Raw genomic sequence first — 27,355 nt, 5'->3', positions numbered from 1 at the left:
CCCACCTCCCTTCTCTAAAGAAAAGCTTTTTTTTTTTTTTGAATACTTCAGAAGGGAGTGGTTTGATGTGAAGGTTTTTTTTCCCCTTCAGGCATTGAAAAGGAAAAAGATGAAATATATGTTTATATATAACTCTGTTTCTACATACCTCATTGAAGTCACAACGCATTTAATTGTGTACAGATCTTCTAAATGAGAAGCGGGACTGGATTTTTTTCTTCTTTCTTTAAAAAAAGTGATAGAAATCCTAGTGACTTTTGGGGGAGAGATATGAATAGATACGATGATTGAGTTTTTTCAAAGGAGTCCATGTTTGATTCTCCCCTTTACCCAGCCTTTTCAGTGATTTATAATTGTTGTAAATTTTATCTTTACTTTTTCCCCCCTTTCCCTTGCTTTCCCCTCCTCCAATTGCTAGAATGTAAAATTCAACTGACTTTTAATTTGGGGGTAAATGGGACAAATTTTTAGGATAAAGAGGAAAGAGTCAAATCTGAAGATGGTGAAATTATGTGCTCTTTTCTTCCATTTCAGTATATTTGCCTTCCTCCATGATCTCCAACACTATCCGATAAAGTAGAAGCAACCGAGGTACCATGAAAAAGAAAGGAACTGGGACTGAGAAAAAGCAGAGGTAGGGGTTACACTCAGGCGTTTTCATCTAACTTTCTCACCTGTGATTTCCAACTGTACCCCAGTGTTTATAGTAAAGTAGTACTAGGAATTGGACAGCTGGAAAGGAGTCCAGAGTAGCTTTCTCATACAGCGATTTGCTCAGAGAGGTCTAGACAGAAAATGATCCTTGCCAAATGGAGCAAAAAAAGGAGGGCAAATAGCTCAGTGCTACCCTCTTTGATTCTTGTTGACCCTTTCTTACTCTAGCTTTCTCCCATTCCTTTGATCTCCCTTTGCCCCTTCCCTTGCTTCCTATTCCATGCCTGTGGAATCATTTCTGGGCTATTCCTCCACCTCTCCAGTGTAACTGCTGTCCACCCATCTTCGGCAGTGCTCAGGAGCACCCTGGGGCGGGGGGGGGTGGGTAGGTGGGCAGCAACCAGAAAGTATCACTGGGAATATGATGCACATTTTTGTTTATGAACCTGAAATGTTCCTTATCAGTGTTCCACTCCCCACACTAATGCACTGTACTGGGTGTTGGTTTCCATCCTTTTTTTTTTTTTTTAACCTGGACTTTGGAATTCTCTTGCTTCTGTTCCCACATCATTCTGTACTAAGTCTAACTCCTCCTCCTCTTCCAGTCTTCCAGTCGATCTTGCTCTCCTGTCTTCTTTCTCAGTCTCTTTACTAGTTCATCTGGGTATTCCCCCTCTTTCTATGTGTGGGCTTCTCTCTATTGATACCTTGGTTTTTAACTGAGACAATCATTCTCATCCCTTGGACCCTCAGGCTCTGTCACCTCTAAGTGACTTTCCCTCTCTGTCTTATTTCTGCTTACTTCTGTCTTCCAGTCTCTGACTTCGTATGGCTCTTCCTCCTGTGTGCCTGACTCCCCCACTTTCTGGCCCCTTCTGTATGTGTCTGTGGATCCTACTGTGTCTAGGAAGAGTATCTCCACCTGTATGTGGGCCACGCTACGCGCATCATGTGCGCTGCAGCCTCTCTGCCTCTGTGCCCTCTCCCTGTACTCAGAGCCTCTGCCTGCCACATGTTCCATGATCTGCAGGTGTGGGTGGCTAAAGGTGGCTGTGTGCAGCCCTATACAAACATTCGTCATTCTCTTTCTAGTGTGCTTTGCATGTGGATTTGCTAATTTGCCTTATTCTCCCGATCCTTGTCCATCCCGATTTCTGCCTATCTGCATCTCTTTCCTATTCGTTTTCTCTCTCTCTCTCTCTTTACTGACCTCCTGATTTTTCTTCTCTCCTTGTTTTTGCCTCCCTCTTTACCTGCTTGCTCCTGTTATGGTGTGTGCCTGCCTGCCTGTCTGCTCCTCCCTGACTGGCTGGCAGCCTCTTTTTCCTCTCTGGTTGTCTGTCTGCTTCTCTGGCTGTTTGCCCACCACTCTCTCTCTAGCCATCTGTCTCTCCGCCTGCCTGTCTCTATCACTTTTTTAGCCTGCATCTCTCGGTTTGTCTACCTTCCAGGCCCTGCCACAGCTCCCTATCTTGGTTTGCCTCTTATCCTGCCCTTCTGCTTGTCCCTTCTCTTATTTATGCCTGTTAATCATTTTCCCTTCCGTCCCTTGGGGTCTGTCTTGCCTGTCTGTCTACCCTGTATGCAGCTATCCCACCATTTAATGCTTTTCTCTTTTTAGTCTTCATACTTAACAGCTTTTTCTTCCTTTGCTTCTTCTCTGCCAGCATCCCATCAATGGAGATAGTCTCTCTCCCCTAAACTTCTCAGGAACTCCTTTGCCTCAAAGGCTTACCTGCCTTCTTGCCACATCCCCTACCCTGCCTTCTCTCATGTTTGCCTTTATTTCAGTGATCTCTTTTTCTATGTTTCTGGTTCCTCAGACAGTCTGCCTGCCTCAGTCTTTTTGCCATTTTCCCAGTCTCTTGCTGCCTTCCTGCCTTTTTGCTGTCTGTCTGCTCAGCAGGCTCTTGCTGTCCACATCTTTTCTTGCTTTTTTCTTTCTTTTGTTTCTTTTTCCCAGTTAACTTTTAAACAGGTAGTACCTACTGATGGTACAACATTTAAAAGTATAGAAAGTAGACTGAAAAGTAAGCCTCTCTCCCATTCTTCTCCCCTAGTCCCCAAGTTCTTCTCCCAGAAGCAGCCACTGTTTCACATTTCCTGGATCCTGCTCCAGAGAAGAGTCTACACATAGACAAGGTCTCTTTGCTTGCTTGCTTTTGCTTGTGTTTTGCTGTACTTCTCCCTACTTTCCTTCTAGTTTTTCTGGATGCTCCTTCCTCTGTCAGTCTATCAGTACTCCTAACTTACTTGGCTGGGCTTGCCTTTTTTGTCATTTTGATTCTGCCAAGTGCTACCCAAGGCACTTGTCTTTTTGATTGATTAGTTGCTGGTTGCATGCTTTTACTACCAGTACCTGAGGAGTGCTCTGAAAGGCTTAACTCTCTCCAAATGTAGTCTACTCTGTGTGGTAAGTTGTCTTGATGACAGCAAGACATCTTTGTTGTCTCTTCATCACTGAAATATGTATTGGAGAAGGCATGAAAGCACTGGTTTTACTAAAAAGTACCATATAAATATAGGTACAGTTAATAAGTAACAGTAAACTGAGCTTACATGCACACAGAGTCTATAGAGGACTTACCTGCTTTTCTCACTTAGTCTACATGGATTATTTAAGGGCAGCTGAATCTAGATCCTTTTATGTTGTTGAGCTAGGCCTAAGAAGTTTGTCTTCCTCCTAGTCTAAAAAGCTTTGCTCCTGATTAAAACTTTTTTCCTTTTTCATCCCACCTTCTGGCTCCACTCACATGCCACCTTAGAGACATTTTATAATTCTTTGAGGGAGACAAAGACACAGCCTCTAACCAGGCCTCTTTGAAAAAGATGATCATAAAACTTCTACACACAATACACTGTTCTTTCATTTCTGCTTTTTTACTGCCTGTTTTCCTGAGTTTAACTGTTTCATCCTCTATCTTTATGTCTCTCTACTCTTTGACTCTTTCCCTCTTACTTCTCTTTTCTTGGTTTTTTCTTCTTATCTGTCTGTCTTGGTCTCTATTCTAGCCTCTCTTTCTGATTGGCCCTCTCCCCTTTCTTCTGTCTGATTGGCCTGTATCCTTCCATCACCCCATCTGTCTGCTGGATTCTCCCTGTCTGCCTGCAATAATGTACGTGATAGCACTTTATGAATTATAAAGCACTGTGTTGTATAAACCACTATTATCACTTTGTCTTCCTTCTTACCTTATTTTTTTCTTTCTTTATCTGTCTCTCCTTCTTCTCTCTTTTGCTCTCTCTCTGCCTGTCTGCATCCCTTTTGGTGATTTTGCCTGTCTTCTCTGTCAGTCATTCTCCATTCTCTCCCTGCCAGCCTATTTTTCTGCCATCCTCTTCTCTGTCTGCTCAGTTCTTGGGTCTCTCTTTCTGTGTTTCCAGGTTTTGCTCTATTTCTTTTGCCTGTCTGTTCTCTGTTCTCTCTGTCCTCTGGCCTTTTATCTGTGCCTGTGTGTCTCACTGTCTCTAGCTGCTTGTCTCCCTGCCTGTCACTTTCATTGTGAGGCATCAGTCTCTGCCTTCTTCTGTCTTTCAGTACTTCAAAAAATAAAAATTACATAAAAAATTTACATTCCTTATAATTAATTGGTAGAGGAGAATATGTTTTGGTTTTAATGAGAAGACTATTAAAGGTGAGCACAAAGAACTCAAATATTCAGCTGTCAAATGCAAATGAAGAAAAAATTTTAAAGGACTCTTAAGCTAAGAATAAGCTTATTTAATGCAAAAGTAAGAAACATATCTAAAGCATAGTTTCTAACCTTTTAGGATCGTAGAAAGTTGGAAACTTTCCCCAGAAAAAAAATACACACGAAATATCACATATGTTTTCATGGTGTTATGAATACCCTGAAGTCTTTGACCCCAGGCTAAAACTCTGATGTGGGGAACCAATGATAATCAGTGGTAGAGCACAGACATGTGCTCATACAACAAGCAGATTAAAAGACTGAAAAAAATACTTGCAGTCTATGATTTTCTACTCAAGGAGATGTTAAAGAGATTCCTAATTGTATTTTGGATTATGTAGGTTAGTGATAATAATGAAAGACATGTAAATACTCAGGATATTCTAGACCTAATCATAGTATTTTAGAGATGGAAGGTCTTATAAATCAGTGGTTCTCAAATGGCTAAGTAAGGTTCCACATGTCCTTTCCTGAAAAAGCCTGTTCTTCATTCTGAGAGGATGTATTTCTGATATATATTTTTATGTAGACTAAACATAGTACATGTTATATTTATGTAGGATAACTGTATATATGCTTAATTTTATATTATAAATTACAATGTTACATGTTATTAAATATACCTATACATGCACATATTTATATTGTTAAAAACTTCCTTTCTAAAGCTGAGATAGATCTGTATGGCAGAATGTCTGTGAGTAGATTTTAGCGGGGAGGGGAGAGAAAAAGAATAAGAAAATGACTTTTTATATTTACTGTACAGTCTGAAAATTTTCAACACATACTTCTTTTATAATTATAAAACATCTTAAATATCTTTTTATGAGATGGAGTTTTGCTCTTGTTGCCCAGACTGGAGTGCAATGGCTCGATCTTGGCTCATTGCAACCTCTGCCTCCTGAGTTCAAGCCATTCTCCTGGCTCAGCCTCCCGAGTAGCTAGGATTACAGGCACCTGCCACCGTGCCAGATGAATTTTTTTGTAATTTTAGCAGAGACAGGATTTTATCATGTTGTCCAGGGTGATCTCCTGACCTCAGGTGATCCAGCCGCCTCGGCCTCCCAAAGTGCTGGGTTTATGAGTTTTGTTGTTCTTAATGTCCTTACTCAGCAAAATAAAAAGTCAGCAACCCCATGTTGATCACTAACATTTTTTTAAATATTTTATTGGTCATTAAAATCTAAAAGTCTAGGATCTACTGCTTTAACCTGTTCTTGATTTCATCAAGGAGGAAACTTCAGTCGTTCATATATTGTTTTCAGGATTTGCCATACTATTTTTCTTTAAATCACTCACTTTTCTTAAATGAATGTGCTTTAAAAGGTAAATTTTATATTGCTAGAAATAATATCCATAAATCTTTGATTTGATACGGTAACTATGTTTTTCTTCCTAATTAAAAGGCAAATAATTATTAAAAATAAAAATCAGTAAAAGTAAAAGCATCTTGCATGCTACTGATAATATAGGTACATATTTTAGAAAACATCACTTTAATTTTATAGATATAGAAACTGGGGCCTAGATATTGAAAGGATTATTTATATAAGATCAGGTTAGTAGTTAGAGACAGAACCAAGACTTGAACTTTTATCTTTCAGTTTCCAGTCTAGTGTTCTTCTACTATATACTTCATGAGTTCTAAGTCAATGAGATGTCATAGAGTTTTAAAGGACACTAATATGTGAAACTGATGGTTACAAATATTACTGTTATTAACAGTAACAACTATACCACAGAACTAGCAAAGGGTAATTTAATTGTATCTATTATACTTATAAACTTAGTGTTTTTTGACACAGAGTTCCACTTCTCACCATTTACTCTAGAGAAACAGTCACCATACATGTGCATAGAGTGACATTACAGAGCTGTTTATTACAACATTGTAACAGCAAAAAACTGGAAACACCCTAAATCTCCAATAGTAAGGAATAGCTAAACTATACAGCAATTAAGAAAAAACACATGCTCTCAGAATTTCCTGGGGTTGTGTCACAGGCCATTAAAAAGAAAAGGAAGCTGGGCGTGGTGGCTCATGCGTGTAATCCCAACATTTTGGGAGGCTGAGGGAGGTGGATCACCTGAAGTCAGGAGTTCGAGACCGTCCTGGCCAACACGGTGAAACCCCTTCTGTACTAAAAATACAAAAATGAGCCGTAGGTGGTGGCACATGCCTGTAATTCCAGCTATTTGGGAGGCAGAGACAGAAGAATTGTTTGAACCCGGGAAGTGGAGATTGCAATGAGCTGAGATCATGCCACTGCACTCCAGTTTGGGCAAAAGAACAAGACTCGATCTCAAAAAAAAAAAAAAAAAAAAAGAAAGAAAAAAAGAAAAATGAGTTACTTCTATATGGAGAGACATGGCTAATATATTGTTGAATGGAAGAAAGCAAGTTGTAAAACAATATGTTATGACATCACTTAGTTTACTTATGTTTAAAGAAATTAAAAGAATAATATTTTTACTGATACATTTATTTGGATTTAAATGCCTTTAAAAATGCTGGAAGTGGCTGGGTGCAGTGGCTCACACCTGTTATCCCAGCACTTTGGGCAGCTGAGGCTGGTGGATCACCTGAGGTCAGGAGTTTGAGACTAGCCTGACCAACATGGTGAACCCTATCACTACTAAAAATACAAAATTAGCTGGGTGTGGTGGTTCATGCCTATAATCCCAGCAACTTGGGAGGCTGAGGCAGGAGAATTGCTTGAACCCAGGAGGCACAGGTTGCAGTGAGCCAAGATCGTGCCATTGCGCTCCAGCCTGGGCAACAAAAGCAAAAAAAAAAAAGTGCTGGAAGTATACATACCAAACTGGTAACATAGGTTACTTTGGGGAAAGAATAGTCAAGGGGGATTGTTTGCTTTGTTGATAAAGTATTTATTATTTATGTAAACAAAATTAAGTAGCTTCATTGATTACATTAGCAACCGGAGTCAAATGGGATAAAAAGTAGCCTGACTTCTCTAAAGAAATAATTCCTCATGAATCTCTAGTTCTTTGAAGTGAAAAATGTCTAAGCAAAGTACAATCAATAGGATGTAATGTAGTTAGGGTTTTTAAAACATTAGTGAAGTTTCACTTTAAAGAATAATTAAATAAATATGAGAGGGAAAAAGGGAAGGTATAGAAGAGCATATATAAAATGGTGACATTCATGAAAGAAAAAAATATGTGAATATCCATAGTATATTCTGGGAAGAATATACAGGAAACTACAGTAGTTGTCACTGGGAAGGGGAAATTATTTTTTCATTGTACATCTTATAAAGGAATTTGAAAATTTTTTACTGACCAAGAGATTGGCTAGATGAAGGGAGGAGGGACTTTTTTTTTTTTTGAGATTGAGTCTCACTCTATCCCCCAGGCTGGAATGCAGTGACACGATCTCGGCTCACTGCAACCTCCGACTCCCGAGTTCAGGCGATTCTCCTGCCTCAGCCTCCCAAGTAGCTGGGATTACCGTCGCGTGCCACCACACCCAGCTAATTTTTGTAGTTTTAGTACAGATGGGGTTTCACCATGTTGGTGAGGCTAGTCTTGAACTCTTGACCTCGTGATCCGCCTGCCTCTGCCTCCCAAAGTTCTGGGATTACAGGTTTGAGCCACTGTGCCCGGCTGATGGACATTTTTTGAGATAAGACATAAACAGACATAAAAACTTAAGTAGCAGTATATGATTTTGATTATAGTTATGGGTTGTAAAATCAGCATTCAGAGAAGAAAGCTCTTTCTTGGTTGGGAGGGGGGAAACAATAACTTTCTATATAGTTGCATTTGAGGTTAGCTCCCAAATAACTGAAATTCATATAGCACTGAGGAAGAAAAAGGGCAGTTTAGGTGGAATAAGAAAGAATTTAGGCCTGGGGCCGGTGGCTTACGCCTGTAATCACAGCACTTTGGGAGGCTGAGGTGGGCGGATCACCTGAAGTTGGGAGTTTGAGACCAGCCTGGCCAACATGGAGAAACCCTGTCTCTACTAAAAGTACAAAATTAGCCAGTCGAGAGGCTGAGGCAGGAGAATTGCTTGAACCCGAGAGGCAGAGATTGTGGGGAGCCAAGATGGCATCATTGCACTCCAGCCTGGGTGACAAGAGCAAAACTCTGTCCAAAAAAAAAAAAAGAATTTAGTAGGTAGTATGTAGACCCTATATGTGGCTGGAGTGGTAAGTTCATGATAGGTTATAGTAGAAGTTGGTACCTCTTTAAATGGTAAGACTTGTTAGTGTATCAAGTGAATAGTAGAGGCCAGAACCTTGGGGGAACTTTGAAGGATGGCATGGGGAGAGGAGAAGCCAAAGAAAAACAAGTTGTTCAAGTGGTAAGTGTACCAGGTAGTGTTATGACGGTAGAGTAAGAAGACAGCTTTGGAAGGAAGGCACCATCATTGATACCAGATGCTTCATGGGAATAAAGAAGAGTACAAACTGACAGTTCCTCAAAAAGTTAAATATAGAGTTACCATATGACCTAGCAATTTCAATACTAAGTATATACCCAAGATAATTGAATCATATGTCCACACATAAAGTTGTACATGAATCTTCATAGAAGCATTATTTATAATAGCCAAAAAGTGTAAAAAATCAAAATATCCATCAACTGGTGATGGATAAATATACTATATCCATGCAGTGGAATATTATTCAGCCATAAAAAGGAATGATGTACTGATACATGCTACAAGATGGATGAACCTTTAAAACGTTATGCTAAGTAAGAGAAGTTAGACATACAAGGCCACATATTATTTGATTCCATTTGTATGAAATGTCCAAAATAGGCAAATTCCTAGAGAGAGTAGATTAGTGGTTGCACAGGTTTCAGGGGAGGGAAGAATGGGAGTGACTGCTAATGGGTATGGGGTTTCTTTTTGGGGTTACAGAAATGTCTGGAATCTGGATCATGGTGATAGTTGCACAGCTGTGTGAATACACTAAAAACCCCTGCATTCTGTTTAAAATGGTGAATAAGGTATATTAATTCTATCTGAAAAAAAATGTTCTCTTCATTCAAACCAGCCAGATACAGTGACTCACACTTATAATCCCAGTGAGTTTTGGGAGGCCAAGAGAGAAGGATCACTTGAGGCCAGGAGTTTAAGACCAACCTGACCAACATGGCAAGACTCCATCTCTACAAAAAGAGTTTAAATATTAGCCAGGCATTGTGGCTCGTGTCTGTAGTCCTGCCTACTCAGGAAACTGAGGCAGGAGGAGAGCTTAGCCCAGGAGTTGGAGCCTGCAGTGAGCTATGATTATGCCACTGCACTGCAGCCTGAGCAACACAGTGAGACCCTATCTCAAAAAAAAAAAAAAAAAAAAAAAAAACAACAGTATAAACCAAGAAAAGTATTGCACTTGGCATTTGGTCACCTTTAAGGCCAGTTGTTTTTTTTTTTTGAGACCGAGTTTTGCTCTTGTTACCCAGGCTGGAGTGCAATGGCACAATCTCGGCTCACCGCAACCTCCGCCTCCTGGATTCAGGCAATTCTACTGCCTCAGCCTCCCGAGTAGCTGGGATTACAGGCACGCACCACCATGCCCAGCTAATTTTTTGTATTTTTAGTAGAGGCAGGGTTTCACCATGTTGACCAGGATGGTCTCGATCTCTTGACCTCGTGATCCACCCGCCTCGGCCTCCCAAAGTGCTGGGATTACAGGCATGAGCCACTGTGCCTGGCTAATTCTTTTTTTTTTTTTTTGAGACAGAGTTTCGCTGCTGTTATCCAGGCTGGAGTGCAATGGCACAATCTCGGCTCACCACAACCTCCGCCTCCTGGGTTCAGGCAATTCTCCTGCCTCAGCCTCCTGAGTAGCTGGGATTATAGGCACGCACCACCATGCCCAGCTAATTTTTTGTATTTTTAGTAGAGGCAGGGTTTCACCATGTTGACCAGGATGGTCTCGATCTCTTGACCTCGTGATCCACCCGCCTCGGCCTCCCAAAGTGCTGGGATTACAGGCATGAGCCACTGTGCCTGGCTAATTCTTTTTTTTTTTTTTTGAGACAGAGTTTCGCTGCTGTTATCCAGGCTGGAGTGCAATGGCACAATCTCGGCTCACCACAACCTCCGCCTCCTGGGTTCAGGCAATTCTCCTGCCTCAGCCTCCTGAGTAGCTGGGATTACAGGCGTGCGCCATCATGCCCAGCTAATTTTTTGTATTTTTAGTAGAGACGGGGTTTCACCATGTTGACCTGGATGGTCTCGATCTGTTGACCTCGTGATCCACCCGCCTCGGCCTCCCAAAGTACTGGGATTACGGGCTTGAGCCACCGCGCCCGGCCTAATTCTTTATCTGTACTGTTGCTTCCAGATTTCCTCATCTTGTGTAAGAAGCCCCTATTTCGTTAAGGCTGCAGCAGTCTTGCTGTGTACTCCTTGCCCTCTCTTCCTTACTTTTATCTATTTACCTCCTGACATTTCCTTCATTCATTGAAGACTGAAACCTGGCTTAGTCCTGCCATCATCTTGTGTGACCTTAGGATTCACATGAATGATTTATTCGTCACCTGGACTTTTTGGTCCTTCGATCCCCTTATTTCCAGAGACCTTTCTAGCCATCCCACTTCTGCCCTCATCTCTGACTTCCTTTTGAAATATTAAATTCAAAGCCCCAACTTGGGCAACAACACTCTGTCCTTCTAGCCCCCTCATTTCCTTCTACTCTTTATTCTTGGACCCATGAGACACTGTAGTCCCTTAACTCTTCATTTTCTCCTAATCAGCTATACCATCTTCACCTCTCTTCCTATCCAGCTTAAATTTCATGGTCTATCATTTTAACCACTCTCCTGCCCCTCTCTAGGTGCCCTCTTATTTTCCTTCCTGCAAACCCCTGGCCTAGTTTCACTTTGTTTGCTGGTTTACACCCAGGATGCAAATGACTACTGAAAAACACCATGACCATTCAGACCAGTGTCTCTGCTCTGGAATCCTTTTTCTTAGTCAGCTTTCTTTTAGTTTTCCACAGTGACTTCCTTAAAACCTCCTCCTTATACTAGTTCATTTTAGAGAACAGGATACATATGTTAATTTTAATACCATAATAAATAGAAAATCTTATCTACTTCCAGGAGATAATCATATGAGAATGCCCTTGAAATTCCACCACTCAATTGTATATTTAACTCTATTCTTACTTGTCCTTTTATCCTTTCCTCCTGTCCTGTCTGAAGCTAATCCCTATACTTGGGGTCTTGGTCTCGCCCCTGCCACCTTCTCAGGGACCAGTGGTTACCAGTGATCCTCTAACTTATTCCTTTATTTCCCATTGCACTTGCTCTTTCCCAGCCACATTAAAGTGTGCTCACATCTTCTTATCTTTGAAAGAAATACTCTGGACCCCTTTGGGGGCCACCTTACCCCTCCGTGTCCATTCACATCCAAGCTTCTTGAAATAATTAACTGCCCTCAGTGTCTATCTACTTGCTTACTCATTTTCCAGCCCTCTGCCCTACTCCAGCTGCTTTCATCAAATTACCAACAACCTCCTGGTGGCTAAAATCAGAGGACGTTCTTAGTTCTTAACTTGACTACCCCCTTTTGAAATAGAATTTGCTTGACTTCTGTAGTTTCACATTCCTGGTTTTTCCCTTGCCTCTCTGGCTCCTCCTTGTCAGTCCACCTTCAAAGAGGCAGTGCTATGTTTATTAGTGGTCAGCCATGGTACTTAACAACCTGGACTTGGGAGATAGGTCTGGGTTCATATGCTGCTTCCACTTTTCAGAGTTTCCATTTCTTTAACTAAAATAGCAATATAAGTCTTTTTGTGAAGCCCTAATATTGCAGTCAGTGGAATTATACATTGAAGGTCCTCAGTACTGTTTGACACACAGTAAGTAGGCATGCACTAAAATTCCCTTATTCTCCAGGCTTATAATAAGTGCCCCTCCTATGTGCTACCATATTATCCTTGATCTTTCTCATTAGGCTCCAGAGAGGAGGGGCCCTGATACCCTGCTCCACTGTTGTGCCAGGCACACATTAGGCACCCTGCAAATGTCTGTTGACTGCTTCAAGTGTTTTAATATATGGCAAAGGTGATACTTTAAATTAGTGGGCCAAAGGATTGTTGATAAATAATGATGCATAATTGATAAATGGAAAACTATTTGTGAAAATATAAAAGGTGGATCCTTACCATTTACTAAACTAGTTTTAAGATGGATTAGTGACATTAAAAAGAAAAAATTAATTCTGCTCAATTCAGCAAGATCAAAAAGATTTGTAGAGAATGAGAATGAGATATAAAAAGTGTGGATGGGCCCAGCGCAGTGGCTCACACCTATAATCCCAGCACTTTGGGAGGTCCAGGCGGGTGGATCACGAGGTCAAGAGATCAAGACCATCCTGGTCAACAAGGTGAAACCCTGCCTCTATTAAAAATACAAAAATTAGCTGGGCATGGTGGCGTGTGCCTGTAATCCCAGCTACTCGGGAGGGTGAGGCAGGAGAATTGCTTGAACCCAGAAGGCGGAGGTTGCGGTGAGCCGAGATCGTGCCATTATACTCCAGTCTGGGTAACAACAGTGAAACTCCGTCTCAGAAAAAAAAGTGTGGATGAATATTTTTCTGATCTTGGAGGTGAAAAAGGCCTTAAGCATACAATAAGCATCAACCATAAAAGAAAATATGGATAGATTTAACTCAGTGAAACTTAAATTTTACTATATAAGAAAACATCATAAAAGTAAATGACTAGCTAGGAAAATATTTGTGCCATTTAGGACAAACCATTTATTCAGTAAATACTGTATGATCTACTAGAGCTCAGAGATAACAGAAACTATTCTAGCTCAGAAAGATACTTTATCCAGGAAACTAGGAATTACAAAATTGTTGGAAGAGCCAAAGAAGAACTATAGACTGGGTTTCCAGAGTGACAAGAACATTGTAAGGACAGATACGGTGGCTCACGCCTGTAATCCCAGTACTTTGGGATGCCAAGGTGAGTGGATCACTTTGAGGTCAGGAGTTCAAGACCATCCTGGCCAACATAGTGAAACCTCATCACTACTAAAAATGCCAAAAAGATAGCCAGGCCTCATGGTGCACGCCTATACTCGGGAAGCTGAGGCAGGAGAATTGCTTGAACTCGGGAGGTAGAGGTGGCAGTGAGCCAAGATTGCGCCATTGCACTCCAGCCTGGACAACAGAGCAAGACTCCACCTCAATAAAAAAAGAAAAGAAAACAAGAACATTTTAGAACTGGCCCACCAGAGATCTACTTCCTGTTTCTGCTGTGATCAAGAAACTACTAGGGTGGGGTACTGGCTCCAGGATTACTCCCAACATTGTATAATAGCAGGAGGAAGGGGGTAGAAAGGAAGATAGTGAGCTAGCATATTATTGATGAAATAAAGATGTCATAGAAATCAATAAGAAAAAGACCAATAAAATATAAAAACAATAAAGTGTATGTACAAAAGATGAACAACAGGATGCTGATTGCTGACTTTTATTGAGTTTTACTCTATGTCCAGAACCTATCTAAATACTTAATATGTACTAACTCCTTTCAATAACCTTATAAAGTAGAAACTATCCCAATACCCATTTTACAGATGAGGAAACAGAGGTAAAGCAGGTTAAATATATTGCCCAAGGTCAGAGCTATTGAGAGGTAGGCATTTATACTCAAACTCATGGACCATGGTAGATCTGAAAAAAAGGAAAAAATTGGAATGATGTGATGGCTCAAGAATTGGACATTGATAATAGGAATTAAGAAAGAAGCTGGCTTGAAGAGGGTGTAATGAATTTGTTTCTAGATGTGCTTAGCTTGATATGATGGTGTGGCATCCTTTTAGAAATAATTTCTGGCTGGGTGTGGTGGCTCATGCCTGTACTCTCTACACTTTGGGAGGCTGGGGTAGGTGGATCACTTGAGCCCAGGAGTTCAAGACCAGCATGGACAACATAGTGAGACCCTGTTTCTACAAAATTAAATATTTTTTTTTCTTGAGATGGAGTCTTGCTCTGTCACCCCTGAGCTGGAGTGCAGTAGTGCGATCTCAGCTCACTGAAACCTCTACCTTCTGGGTTTAAGTGATTCTCCTGCCTCAGCCTCCCCAGTAGCTAGGATTACAGGCATGTGTCACTGCGCCTGGCTAATTTTTGTATTTTGTTTGTTTGTTTGTTTTTTAGTAGAGACAGGGTTTCATCATGGCCAGGCTGGTCTCGAACTCCTGTTGGCCAGGCTGGTCTCAATCTCAGGTGATCTGCCCACCTCGGCCTCCCAGAGTGCTGGAATTACAGGCGTGAGCCACTGCGCCTGGCCAAAATAAATAAATTTGAAAATAAAACTAACTCAACTTCTGAGCTATGGAATAGTTCTCTGTACCTCCAGTAGCTAATAAAGGACCCAAATACTGCAATATCTGATCTGCTCATTTTTCTATTGCTGCCTATTAGCTAAATCTTTTTCCTTGTTCTCATTGAGTAACGGATATCATCTTAGAAAGAGGAACATGTAAGCCCAAAATTGTTGTGTTTGCCTTCTGCAAGTTTTTTTAGATCTGCTCTTTAAAAATTTTTCTTTTTTATTTTATTTTGAAACAGAGCCTTGCTCTGTCACCCAGGCTGGAGTGTAGTGGTATGATCTCAGCTTACTGCAGCAACTGCCTCCCAGGCTCAAGCAATCTTCCCACTTCAGCTTCTGGAGTAGCTGGGACCATAAGCATGGGTGCCACCATGCCCAGCTATAGATCTGCTTTGATTGACCACTGTGATGGAAGCTGAATTGTTCTATACAAAATAGCAAAAACCAAACACTTTTTCCCTTTTGACATTGCTTTTTTAACAATTTCATAATAGTTTTAAGAAACATCTAGCCAGCTAGATGTTTTTCATCTGTTTTCAAGCCCCAGTTGCTCCAGCAGAATTGCACACTTTTCCCAGCTGATTAACCTTTAGGTTATAAATTTGTCATGGGAAATGCTAACTCACACTGGCTTCCTCCTACCCCTTCACTTGCTCTTGGGCCCTTTCATCATCTAGCACTCTATAAAGAAAAATCTTTTCTTTTTTAAGACGAGGTCTTGCTCTGTCTCCCAGGCCGAATAGTGCAATGGTGCCATCTCAGCTCACTGCAACCTCCACCTTCCCCAAGTTTAAGTGATTCTCCTGCCTCAGCCTCCCGAGTACCTGGGAGTACAGGCACTCGCCACCAAGCGCAGCCAATTTTTGTATTTTTAGTAGAGATGGGGTTTCACCATGCTGGCCAGGCTGGTCTCAAACTCCTGACCTCAAGTGATCCACCCGCCTAGGCCTCCCAAAGTGCTGGGATTACAGGTGAGCCACTGCACCCAGCCGAGAATCATTTTTATTCAGACTCAATGAGATATAATTAGTACATTAAAATCAATTTATATTTATAAGATTCTATATTCCAAAACTGTAGAACTCCTAAAATGTATCCCAGAGTCAGTAATAAAGTTATCCACTTACTTTATTAGAGAAAAAGTTTGAGCTTTGGTGTAAAAATGGTAGCACGAGGAATCCAAGTTGTTGCCACTTGATAACTATGACTCTGGACAAGCTGTTTATCCCTCAAGTCTCAGCTCCTTCATCTGTAAAACAGCAATATTAATGGCTGTCTCAAAGGGTTGTGGTGAGGGTTAAGTGAGCTAACACACATAAAGCACTGGCTATAATATTTAATAATTGGTAGCTGTTATTCTAAACCATCGAGTTTACTGTTAGCACTCCTCTCTTCAGAGATTCACTTAAGATGATTGCAAGGTGAGAAGATTCACAACCTGATGTATGAGTAGCACCTTAAATTGCTTTAGGAGCAAAGGACTGACTTTAGTTACTCTTCTCCCAGTAGTTGGCCCCATTCCCTTGCTTTCCATCACTGTATAAAGAACCTCAATTCTGGCATGATATGAAACAAACCATATTGTAGTTGGTCAAAAACTTCTAATGGAGGAACAAACACGATTGTTAGGTTGGAAACTGAATATTAGTCACAGATAGTGTCTGTTAATTTTCTAATCATGACAGATGTTACCTGGATGCTGAAAAATGCCAACTCTCAAAATCCTGAGGGGAGGATCGATTACTAAATAAAGAATGGCTAGCACAAGGAATGGGAAAGAAAACGAAGGTTTTCTGAGTGTCTTTTCCAAGGACTCTTCATAGCACGGGGCAGGTTCCCATACCTTAATTAATCTTCTCAACAATACTAAAAGGTAGCATCTTTTTAGGGTGACCATGTCCTGGGTTTTGTTTGTTGCCCTACTGTCACCTTATTTTCTATAATCTGTACTTTAAGGTTGAAGGAATCTAAAGGAAGGTAAGTATTTTGTGCATGGTTATAAAGCCAGAACCCTCCTTCTTTCTGCAGCTGGATTTCTTCTAAGAATATCCCATGCCTACCTTGTCCAGCTACAGCCTGGCTTCTCTAACAAAGCCATCTTGACCTGCTGTTTGCTAAATCCATGGTCACTCAGGGCTTCATCTTACTTGACGTATGTGCAGCACTTGATAGTGTTTACCACTCCCTTCTCTTCCATGCTCTCTCTGGCTTCCATGGCTACATTCCCTGCTTGGCCTCTTTCACCTCTCTAGCCTTCCTTTCCAGTGTTCTTTTCTCCTCCCCTTCCTTTGATAGTGTTCCTCCCCAAAACTCTGCTTAATTTACACTTTGCCCTTAAGGGGATGTGATCTTTGACTGTCTACAGTTGCTATCTGCTAATAATTCCCTCACCTATAACTCTAGCCCAGAGCTGTCTTTCAGGATGCAGTCCTATATATCCAGTAAGATCTGGACATGTGCCTGCATGCCCCAGAGTTACCTCATATAGCTAACTAAAAATTCATCACTTTCCTTCCCAAAGTCCTCTTCCAGCAGTCCCTTTTTCTGCCAGTGGACTCACCATCCAGGCCAGACACAGGTGTCATCCTTGACTCCTCCCTTTGCCTTAGACCCCTGCCCAAATTATCAAGTCCTGCAATTCTCTCTTAACTTTAGTTCATCTTCTCAAATCTCCACTGCCACTAACCTAGTTCTGGCTGCCTTCGGCTCTCTCCTGGACTACTGCATTAGCGCCAGTCTCTCTGTCTCCACTTTCCCTCCTTCATTTCCCTCTCTTGACATTGTAGTCAAGTCACCTTTTTAAAATGCAAATATGATCATGGGATTCTCTCTATAAAACCCTTAACTCTGGCACAGTGGCTCATGTATGTAATCCCAGCACTTTGGGAGGCCAAGGCGGGCAGATCATGAGGTCAAGAGTTTGAGACCAGCCTGGCCAACATGGTGAAACCCTGTCTCTACTAAAAATACAAAAATTAGCCCATTTTGGTGGTGGGCACCTGTAATCCCAACTACTCAGGAGGCTGAGTCAGGAGAATTGCTTGAACCCAGGAGGTGGAGGTTGCAGTGAGCTGAGATCGTGCCATTGCACTCTGGCCTGGGCAACAAGAGCAAGACTCTGTCTCAAAAAACAAAAACAAACCACAATTTTGAATTGTACACTGTAAAAGGGTGAATATTATGGTATGTGAATTATGTCTCAATAAAAAAAAAAAATCTGGTTTACAAAGCCTTCTGTGATTTGGTCTGGCTCAACATCTCTCACTGGCTGCCTTCCCCCTGCCTCCCATGTTCCTCTTAGCTTTACCAAGCTGCAGTTCCTTCTGCCTGCAAGCTATCCACACTCTCTCAAATCTACGTTTGCATTTCCTATTTATTCTGTACAGGAAGCATTCTCTCCTCCACCTATCCCTTGTCCTCTTCCTCTCCACTTGACTGACTCCTCCTTGTCCTTTAAACCTTAGTTTGAAATGATACTTCCCCAGAAGGCTTGATCCCCCCACCAGGATTGGGTTAGGTGCTCCTGATATGTGTTTCACACCTAGCTCTTTTGTAGCATTCACCAACTATTTGTTCATTCTATATTTATTGAGTGACTGCTCTGGGCTGGGCACTGGGCTAGATGCTGGGTGTTTCACAAAGAAGCTATGTGGTCCCTGCCCCCATGGTGCTTACAGTCTAAGAAGGGAAGAAAATGGACATTAAACTGAATTATTGTAAATATTTTAATTATAATTATGAAGTTTCAGAGCACCCTGGGGAGGGCACATTAAGGGACTTAACATAATTGTAGGTATCAGAGAAAGTGTCATGTAAGCAACTTTAAGGAGCCAGGTGGCCAACTGAAGAGTGGCAGATAGAGTGTTGCATGCAGAGGTACAGCAGGTAAGAAGGCTCTGACACAAAGCTTTGGGGGCATTTCAGAAACTGAAAGGCCAACCTGGGAGACAAACAAGAGCCCGGAAGAGCCAAATCTTACCTTCTGGACTAGGGTTTCTAAGTTCATCTTAAGAGAAGTAGGTAGTCTTTGAAGACTTTTAACATGGGAACTTTAAAAGTCCCTGGCTACTATGTAAATAATGAAGCAGGATAACAAGTTAAGAGACTCACAAACTTTCATGAATCTCCCACTAAACTGTAAGCTTCTAGAAGGCAGAAAAAGGTAGCACTGGGAATCCAAGCTGTTGCCACTTAATAACTGGGCAAGCTGTTTATCCCTCAAGTCTCAGCTCCTTCATCTGTAAAACAGCGATATTAATGGCTATCTCAAAGGGTTGTGGTGAGGGTTAAGTGCGCTAACGTACATAAAGCACTGGCTATAATGATACTCAATAATTGGTAGCTGTTATTCTAAACCATCCAGTTTACTGTTAGCACTCCTCTCCTCAGAGATTCACTTAAGAGATTGCAAAGTGAGATTATTTTTTATATCCACAGTTTCCAGGACTTTGCCTGACAGATGCTCAGTATCATTTTAATGAATCGGATAAATGATAGGGCCAAGATTCCAACCTAGGCTTTCAAGAAAGGCTCAGCTCAAGTATCAATGCCCTATCTCCCTTACACACAACCCTTCAAAGACCATTTCTCCACTCCACCCTAGACTGGGCTGGATACTCCCCCCTTTACCTCCAGTGCATCTCTGGTCGATTGTATTTTCTAAATATGGCCACAATAATGTGTCACATCCCATGTGTTCTTACAGTGTAATTTTGAGACCCTCCCCACTGAGAGGTGGGAGCTAGTTCCCTCCCCTTGGAATTGAGGCTAGGTCATATGATTCAGCTTCCTCTTGGTTCTCTTGGGATGCTGTTCTTAGAACCCAGCCACCATGCTGTGAGAAAGGCCAAACTGCCCTATGTAGAGGCCCACATGGAGAAGAAATGATAGTCGACATTAAGTTGAGAATTATGTGAGTGAGCCATCTTGAAAGTGGATCCTCTGGCTCCCAGCATTTCACACCTTTTGGAGTAGAAGTGAGCTGTCCCTGCTGAACCCTACCCATATTGCAGATTCATTGGCAAAATACGCAGTGATAGGTAACTAGAATAGCATCTCATGTTTGACATGCAGGGAGGCGGTATGTTAGTTGGATGGGCCATGACTACCTTGGTACTTATTAGTTGTATGACTTTTGGCAAGTTACTTAACCTCTCTCTGCTTTAGTGTCATTTTTCAGTATAAATAAAAATAGTCTTAAATTTGCTGGGAGGATTAATGTTGGTAAATGCAGCTCTATAGATAATACAGGTTAGTCATGTGAGCATCTCCTCAGACATGCCTCTGATCATTCAACCATTACTCTCATATGATTCTGTCTTTATAGTACTTTCACTATATTAATAATATGCTTATATGTATGTATGTGTATGTACAGGGTGAGCATTCCTAATCAGAAACCCAAAATGCTCCTACATCTGAAATTTTTGGATGCCTACATGACACCACCACAAGTAGAAAATTCTACACATAAGTACTTGACACAAACTTTGTTTCATGCACACAATTTTTTTTTTTTTTTTTTGAGATGGAGTCTCTGTTGCCCAGGCTGGAGTGCAGTGGGGTGATCTTGGCTCACTGCAGCCTCTACCTCCTGGGTTGAAGCAGTTCAGCCTCAGTAATCTCCCGAGTAGCTGAGATTACAGGCAACTGTCACACATCTGGCTAATTTTTGTATTTTTAGTAGAGACAGGGTTTCACCATGTTGGCCAGGCTTATCTTGGCCTCAGGTGATCCTTCCGCCTCCCAAAGTGCTGGGATTACAGGCATGAGCTACCATACCCAGCCCAGGCACACAATTATTTAAAATATTGGCCAGGCATGGTGGCTCACAGTTGTAATCTTAACACTTTGGGAAGCCTAGGCAGGAGGATTGCTCAAGGGCAGGAGTTTGAGGCCAGCTTGGGCAACATAAGAAGACCCTGTCTCTACAAAAAATAAAAAATTAGCCAGGCATGGTGGGGCTACTCTGAGGCAGAAGGTTGCCTGAGCTCAGGAGTTTGAGGTTACAGTGAGTTGTGATCATACCACTGCACTCAAGCCTTTACCATTTTGATGGATTTGCTTTACTTACTCTTTACCAGCTTTTTGGGTTTTGCTTTGTAGCACTTCTGGTGTGCCTAGAATACCTAGTATTTGGGCTGCATATCTATTTGATTTTGAATCCTTAATCTTTGGCTTCCAAGATAAAGATCATTCAGGTTGCAAATTCTGTGTGCTTTCTTACAGCAAAGCCATGTGCTCTTACTGATCCATCATCAGGTGGCTGTTCTTCCAACAGCAGGATATCCATGTGGATTCCCTAAACTTAGCTGTGGGGCTGGATGCATACCTTACCCTGATGTATGATTGGATGTTATAGTATCAATACCAAATGATGGATCCCCTTACTCACCTCCAAGGTACTACAGCCAGATCAATATTTGGTACAGAGTAAAACACTTGAGACTAGTCATAAATTTAGCCCCAAAGGTTAAAGCTTTAGGAATTTCTGTCATGGGTTGCCATGGTTCTGCCGCAGGTTGAGGAAGACCATTGAGACAGGTGCCAGAATATTGGGACCACATTTTTGTATTGTCACTTTTGATATTTTAATTTTGAGGCTCTTTAAATTATTGTTGTGTATGTGTGTGTGTGCATGCTATTTTAGGAGTAGGGGTAGGGGGTTGAGCTATTTGCAGAACCTGATGGAAATTAAAGCACCGTTTTCCCAGAATAATACATGTCTCTCTCTCTCTCTCTCTCTCTCTCTCACACACACACACACACACACACACACACACAGAGTATTCAGAAACAGTTTAGGATGGCCAGGTTAATAATCCACCTGTGACTTGCCATGAAGGTAGCAACTTTTTCTATGCCATAATTTAGTTCTTTATCATGGACTATTTTCATTTATCTTTTCGTGTGTGCGTGCTTTATCCCAGTGAGCAGGCAAGCTTCCTACAGGGAACATATGCCTCTTTATGACCTCCAGTGATGTCTGCATGTAGAGACCTCACCTGGGGAAATCTTGCCAGTTGAGTCCTTTGAAGCTGCTGTGTTTCACTGAGAACAGGCGGCCTTCCCTTCAGCATTCCATCCTCCACCCACCACCCTCCAACACAAAACAAATTACCCCAAGAGGACTTGGACCCTGCGTTCATGTTCTGTTTGCATTCTAGGTTTTAGGCTAAAGCATTATTTATATACTCCTTATGCAAATATCCACTTGGCTATTTAGAGAACAAAGCAGTGCCTACTGGAAAGTTTTGGGTTTTTTTTTTAAGTATTAATAAATGAATGCATTCTATTATTTAAATATTTGTGATGTCTTTATTCCTTTATCACCTCCATACTTCACCCCATGAACTCCCATACCTGTAATCAGGACCCCCTTTTTGTTCTATCCCATGAATTCTCGAACTGCACTCCTTTCCTGGCATGTGCTTATGCCAAAAAAAAGCAGGCATGAGCCTGATGCTAATAGAATGGCAGCCACGTGGGTTTTCCTTTTTTTTTTTTTTTCTGGTCCTTCCCTCCCTCTTATAAATCTCCAGAGGCCACCTTTCTTTTTTTTTTTTTTTTTTTTTTTTGAGACGGAGTTTCGCCCTTGTTACCCAGGCTGGAGTGCAATGGCGCGATCCCGGCTCACGGCAACCTCCGCCTCCTGGGTTCAGGCAATTCTCCTGCCTCAGCCTCCCGAGTAGCTGGGATTACAGGCGTGCACCACCATGCCCAGCTAATTTTTTGTATTTTTAGTAGAGACGGAGTTTCACCATGTTGACCAGGATGGTCTCGATCTCTTGACCTCGTGATCCACCCGCCTCGGCCTCCCAAAGTGCCCACCTTTCAGTCCTAACTTTTGGAAGGGTTTTCCCATCTCCAGGCTGGTCTCCTTGACTGGATAGGTAATTACAGCCACCTGGTGGCCATATGGAGAAACGACAGATGGATTGCCCCAAAATATCTGCTGAGATCCTTTTTTGAGTTTTGCTCTTGTTGCCCAAGCTGGAGTGCAATGGCACTATCTCAGCTCACTGCAACATGCACTTCCCGAGCTCAAGTGATTCTCCTGCCTCAGCCTCCCAAGTAGCTGGGATTACAGGCATATGCCACCATGCACAGCTAATTTTTTGTATTTTTAGTAGAAATGGGGCTTCACCATGTTGACCAGGCTGGTCTCAAACTCCTGACCTCAGGTGATCTGCCCACCTCAGCCTCCCAAAGTGCTGGGATTGTAGTAGGCATGAGCCACTATGCTTGGCCAGAGACCCTCTATGGAATAATTTTTGGTTTTGGATATTGGGGAAGCAAGGAAAGAGAATCCTGTGGTAGAGACTGTAGCACAGGAATCAGACATCCTATTTCTTGGTCCTTCCTTGCCTAGTAGGGTACAACATCTCCCCCACTAGTTAAAGACAGATGAGTTTACTTAACATTTGAGTTAATTCAAAATTTATTGAGCAGCAACTGTGTGCTCAGCAGTGAGAATATAGCACTGAGCAAGATGTGAGCAAGATCTCTGCCCTCATGAGCTTACGATCTAGCAGTGCAGCCAGCCAATTTCATCCATAATTTTACAAATGTAATTTAAAACTCTGGAAAATGCATGGTGCTAACCGATTTAACAGAAAGTCCTGACCTACTAAGAAATCAGAAAAGACTTCCCCAAGGAAGGAACATTTAGGATCAGCTAGGTGGAAGGTGAAAGGAACAGTGTTACAAGCAGAGAGGACAGTGCATGAGGGCTCTGAGGCAAGATGTTTAATGAACTGAAAGCCAGTGTGTCTGGGCCATAGAGGACAAAGAGGGGTGTTATGAGATGAGCCTGAATTATACAAGGCCTTTGAATTTGGGACTTTATTCCAAAAGCAGGTGAAAGCCACTGAAGAAGCTAAGGAAAGTCAGATGTTTAGGTTTGTTTTTCATAGCTGACTCTCACTGCAGCATGGAAGGCAGAAGTGGACATGGGAGAACAGGTTTGGAAGTTTCCACAGCAGTCTGGACAAGAGGTGATGGTAATTTGGAGAAAGACAGGTTCCAGAGATATCAGGAGACAGAATATACTTGATGAGTGACTGCATGTGTGAGGAAAGGGATGTGTTTCTGGCAAGAGGTTCTGAAGTAGGAGTCTTTGGAAGAGGGACAGGTTTTGGCAGAATGAGGACATCCCATAGGCACAGGACAGGCCCTGAGGCTTGCACTAGAGGAACAGCATAGTTCCATTCTCAAATAGTTCAGGGTTTAATTGAGCAAACAAGGTACACGTAATTGCAGAGCTGATAAAGATCAAAATGATCGATTTAGATAATTCACGGACTCCTGCATTCCATGGGGTTAGATTTAAGCCCTCCATGTCACAGTAAATTCAGATACTGCTGAAGCCAACAGCAATGTTTCCACCTTTGTTCATGCCTCTCATAGCCCCTCAGAGAACACCTATACAGCTCACCCAGTATATCTCACAGGGGCCACCTTCTCCTGTGCTAGGCCCTGGTGCCCCCTGGCAGGAAGACACACTAAATACTTCTTGATTGTTTTGCTTGCTGCTGCCAGGAAGTTCACCTGTTATTCTCAAATCTCTTCCCCTCCTTAAGTTGAAGGAGACCAAATCTAGCCATTCACCCCCATAGTGGTTCTTTTTTGGTCACCAAGAGAGTCTCCTGACTTACTTAGCATCTCTCTTTACATTACCCCTGTGAAGGTGCCTCTTCTGGAGTCACCATCTTGCAACCTGTCTTCCTCATCTTCTCTAAGTGGCAAACTGCCTCCTTTTTCTCCCTCTCCACTAATTTGCCAGCCTTTTCCCCACTGTATTTTTCCCTCAGTTTGGTAAATACCCAACTCTTTGCCCCAGAAAAGTCAGAAGAGAAATTTGGGGTATGAGATTAACAAGGAAGTAGCCCCAATAGTTATTGCTTAGCTGACACTTAGCCTTCCTTGCCTCCTCTTTGCCACAGGAAAACTCTGCAAACCCCCTTCCAGAGACATTAACTGCTAACTATTCAATAGGCACACAGTTTCCTGTTGTGCAAGGAGCCTAGGACAAAGCCACACCCCAAATACTTGCTCTGAGAGCAGTGGTTACAAATATTAACATGAAATTAGACATTCAGATGGTCCCTTTATATCAAAGAACATAGACTTTGGAGTTGGGCAGACTTGAATTTGCATCCTGGCTCTAGTAGTTTCTAACTAGTGTGCCTTTGAGCTATTAAACTGTTATAAGTTTCAAAAGACTTATCTGTAAAATAGTAATGGTATCCACCTTCTGGGGTTGTTTTCTTGAAGAGGCTATTTGGGACCTGAGGCAGGAGGATCACTTGAGGCCAGGAGTTTGAGACCAGCCTGGGCAACAGAGTGAGACCCTGTGTCTACAAAAAATAAAAAAAGTAACCAGGCATTGTGGCAGGTGCCCGTAATCCCAGCTACTCAAGGCAGAGGTGGGAGGATCACTTATGCCCAGGAGTTCGAGGCTGCAGTAAGCCATGATTCTGCCACTGCACTCCAGCTTGGGTGACAGAGCAAGACCCCTTCTCTTTGAGGGAAAAAAAAAGTGTGTGTATGTGAAGTACCTAGCATAATATCTAGCCTGAATTGCCTGATAATGATTCACTTCCTTTCTTTCCCTTGGGTTTCAGCTGCCAAATACTCTTCTACAAGTAAGATAAGCCAGCTTTGTATGGTCAATGATAAACATTTCCTATTCCTCTTTTTATAAATCCCATCTTCCTGCAGAGAGCTCATTTCCATCATTGCCAAAAAAGTTCTTCCATCTCTCACCTTTGTAGAACTACTCTCAACTATCAAACAGCTCTGCCTGAACTCTATCATTTTCTACATCTCCCTAAACCAAGACACTTGATCTTCTTGTATCATTCCCAAAGATTAATTCACTTCTGGCACTCTCCCTAATTATCTCAGAGAAAAATGTAATGAAGGCAGGGAATAGGGCCTTTACACTTCAGAAGGGCACAGGCTAGTTCCTAGAGAGGAATGGATATCTAGGTCCAGGCAGCCCTCGGCCCCACCCTTTTCCTCAAGGCACAGAAAAAGCCAAACTCAAAATATGTCTCGAGTCTACATGAGTGTACGTCTCCTTTCCTACAGCTCTGTGAGATCATCATTGAAGTACAGAAGTATTGCAGGTGTGTGAAGTGTACTGTCCATATTGAGATAGTCAAATTCTTCTTCCTCATCCCGGATCCCATTCTCTTCCAGGGTAAAATCCATGTTCAGGTTCTTCCCTTCATATTTCCACGTGTAGCTGGCAGCATGTGCATTATAGGGGAGATAGCGGTGTAGGATTTCCCATATTGACTCCAGAACCCCCACCTGGAGAACATAGAAGCACCCACCCCCAGAATTCTGTATGGAGTATATACATACACACACTAGGATCAGAGTGCCTCCCTTGGCAGAGAGCAGCTTCAGATACTCTACAGCCCCAGAAAAAGAAAAAAGCTGAAACTCCAGCATGCAATGAACAAGACCCTACAGATCTGAATGGCAGCCAATTCTAACTAACCCATGGCCATAAAGGGTCAACTGTCCCCTCACTATATCCATGCAATAGATTAATAAGAAAGTTGAAATGCTGTCCAACAGCATGTAAGAGCTTCGAAGGACCACCATCACTGAGATGCATGAACTGCTGTCCCCGGGCTTATAAAGGAGTCTCTTGTCCCTTTGTGACCCAGACACTCCTAGAATTCCCAACCCTGGGGACCTAGGTGCTGTGCTTTCCTCAGTAGCCTCAATGTAAAGGACAGAAAATATAGCTCCCACCGGTTATTGAAAACCTGATAGCCTGAAGATCGGCTTGAAGATTTGCTAGGATTCCTGTTCCCTCTAACCTGCCCCTCCCCCACCAGTTCTCACCTCCAGTGTGTGCTCCTGCGACGTGAGTGTGTTAATGATGCGGACGCTCCGGCTCTTGGCAGACAGCCGCCCCACCTCATAATACGACCTCTGCCACCAGGGCTTCCCAAAATCGTTGGCCCAGTCCGAACAGGGCAGCTGAGGCGGAACGTGCACAAAGCGGCCCCGCGGGGTACAATACCTCAGGCAGCCGGTCAGCGGATCTATGTGCTTGCGGATCTTTAAAGGAGGGTTTGGGGCAAGGGGGTTGAAGCCAGATCCTGTTTAAGGATCTAGCTAGCCTCCGCTTTTCCTCCCCATCCCCGCTCTCCATTGCCTCTACTCACAACCCCAGATTCCAGCAGAACTCACGTCTCCGGTCTTTGGATCAAACCAGTGACTGATGTCCTGGCCCGCAACTTCCACGATGGGTTTTAGCAGCAAGTTCCCTGGGAAAGAGCAGCCACTGTCAATGCCAGCCCTTCAAGAACCAAGCAAGCAAGCAAGGAAGCAAGCGCGCGCACACACACAAACAAACACTCCGGCCCCGGCCCAACGTGTGGCCCTTACCCTTGTATTCCTGTGCCAATGGCGTTAGGTCGTACACGCGTCCCAGGTAAGACACCCAGAGGTCTTCGGGCCTGTTATGTTGGGCCACCTCCGCCGGCGTGAAATAGCGACGCTGAAAATACTCCAAATCTGGCCCAGCCACCAGGCCCCGGCGCGGCATGGCTCTTGCTTTGTCGGTCACTGGCTCCCGTGGTTACTCCTTTGCTCCTCAGCACGCACGCACTACTGCGACCTCCGTCGCGTCCGGGAGCCAAGGGGAGC

General features: G+C 42.7%; 3 protein-coding genes across 9 annotated transcripts in view; 1 reads left to right on the top strand and 2 right to left on the bottom strand.

The window, feature by feature from the left end:
* Positions 1-26,577, bottom strand: part of CHD3 (chromodomain helicase DNA binding protein 3) — a 54,911-nt gene extending 28,334 nt beyond the window's left edge. Inside the window, exons 1-2 of one of the 2 annotated variants that reach the window (XM_078372928.1) lie at positions 26,546-26,577; positions 149-224 (exon numbers count right to left, since the gene is read on the bottom strand). In XM_078372928.1, the coding sequence (XP_078229054.1) occupies positions 149-169 (21 nt within the window). In that variant the 5' untranslated portion in view covers positions 170-224; positions 26,546-26,577. Of the gene's footprint in view, positions 1-148; positions 225-26,545 lie in introns of those variants that run through there. The other variant, XM_078372931.1, reaches the window with a different exon arrangement.
* LOC144582572 (uncharacterized) overlaps positions 1-26,674 on the top strand; it is a 28,529-nt gene extending 1,855 nt beyond the window's left edge. Inside the window, exons 2-4 of one of the 3 annotated variants that reach the window (XM_078372978.1) lie at positions 535-634; positions 25,775-25,812; positions 26,539-26,674. In XM_078372978.1, coding sequence (XP_078229104.1) covers positions 535-575 — 41 coding nt within the window. In that variant the 3' untranslated portion in view covers positions 576-634; positions 25,775-25,812; positions 26,539-26,674. Of the gene's footprint in view, positions 1-534; positions 635-20,908; positions 21,037-25,774; positions 25,965-26,538 lie in introns of those variants that run through there. The other 2 variants (XR_013535562.1, XM_078372979.1) reach the window with 2 other exon arrangements.
* Positions 149-27,321, bottom strand: CYB5D1 (cytochrome b5 domain containing 1). 4 transcript variants are annotated; one of them, XR_013535561.1, is made up of 5 exons: positions 27,095-27,321; positions 26,897-26,973; positions 26,546-26,764; positions 15,808-15,929; positions 14,473-14,632 (listed from the first exon to the last, which is right to left on the bottom strand). XR_013535561.1 is itself a non-coding variant. In XM_035299945.3 (4 exons), the coding sequence occupies exons 1-4, from the start codon at positions 27,252-27,254 to the stop codon at positions 189-191; spliced, it is 492 nt and encodes a 163-aa protein (XP_035155836.1). In that variant the 5' UTR covers positions 27,255-27,321; the 3' UTR covers positions 149-188. The 4 variants fall into 4 exon arrangements, 3 of the variants coding, with proteins under 3 accessions (XP_035155836.1, XP_035155837.1, XP_035155835.1); XM_035299945.3 differs by lacking the exons at positions 14,473-14,632; positions 15,808-15,929 and adding an exon at positions 149-224; XM_035299946.3 differs by lacking the exons at positions 14,473-14,632; positions 15,808-15,929 and adding an exon at positions 18,746-18,918.
* Between the last annotated feature and the right edge of the window lie 34 nt (positions 27,322-27,355).

The sequence above is a fragment of the Callithrix jacchus genome, chromosome 5 (genome assembly GCF_049354715.1).
Source record: "Callithrix jacchus isolate 240 chromosome 5, calJac240_pri, whole genome shotgun sequence".
NCBI lineage: Eukaryota > Metazoa > Chordata > Mammalia > Primates > Cebidae > Callithrix > Callithrix jacchus.
Note: the sequence above shows the minus strand (reverse complement) of the source record. Positions and strands in the feature narration are given on the sequence as shown.

Coding starts and splice junctions, on each gene's coding strand:
- CYB5D1 (XM_035299944.3), bottom strand. CDS start 27,254: ATGCCGCGCCGGGGCCTGGTGGCTGGGCCAGATTTGGAGTATTTTCAG. Junction 26,974..27,094: donor ATTGGCACAGGAATACAAGG/GTAAGGGCCACA, acceptor GCTCTTTCCCAG/GGAACTTGCTGCTAAAACCC. Junction 26,000..26,545: donor CGCAGGAGCACACACTGGAG/GTGAGAACTGGT, acceptor TATGTTCTCCAG/GTGGGGGTTCTGGAGTCAAT.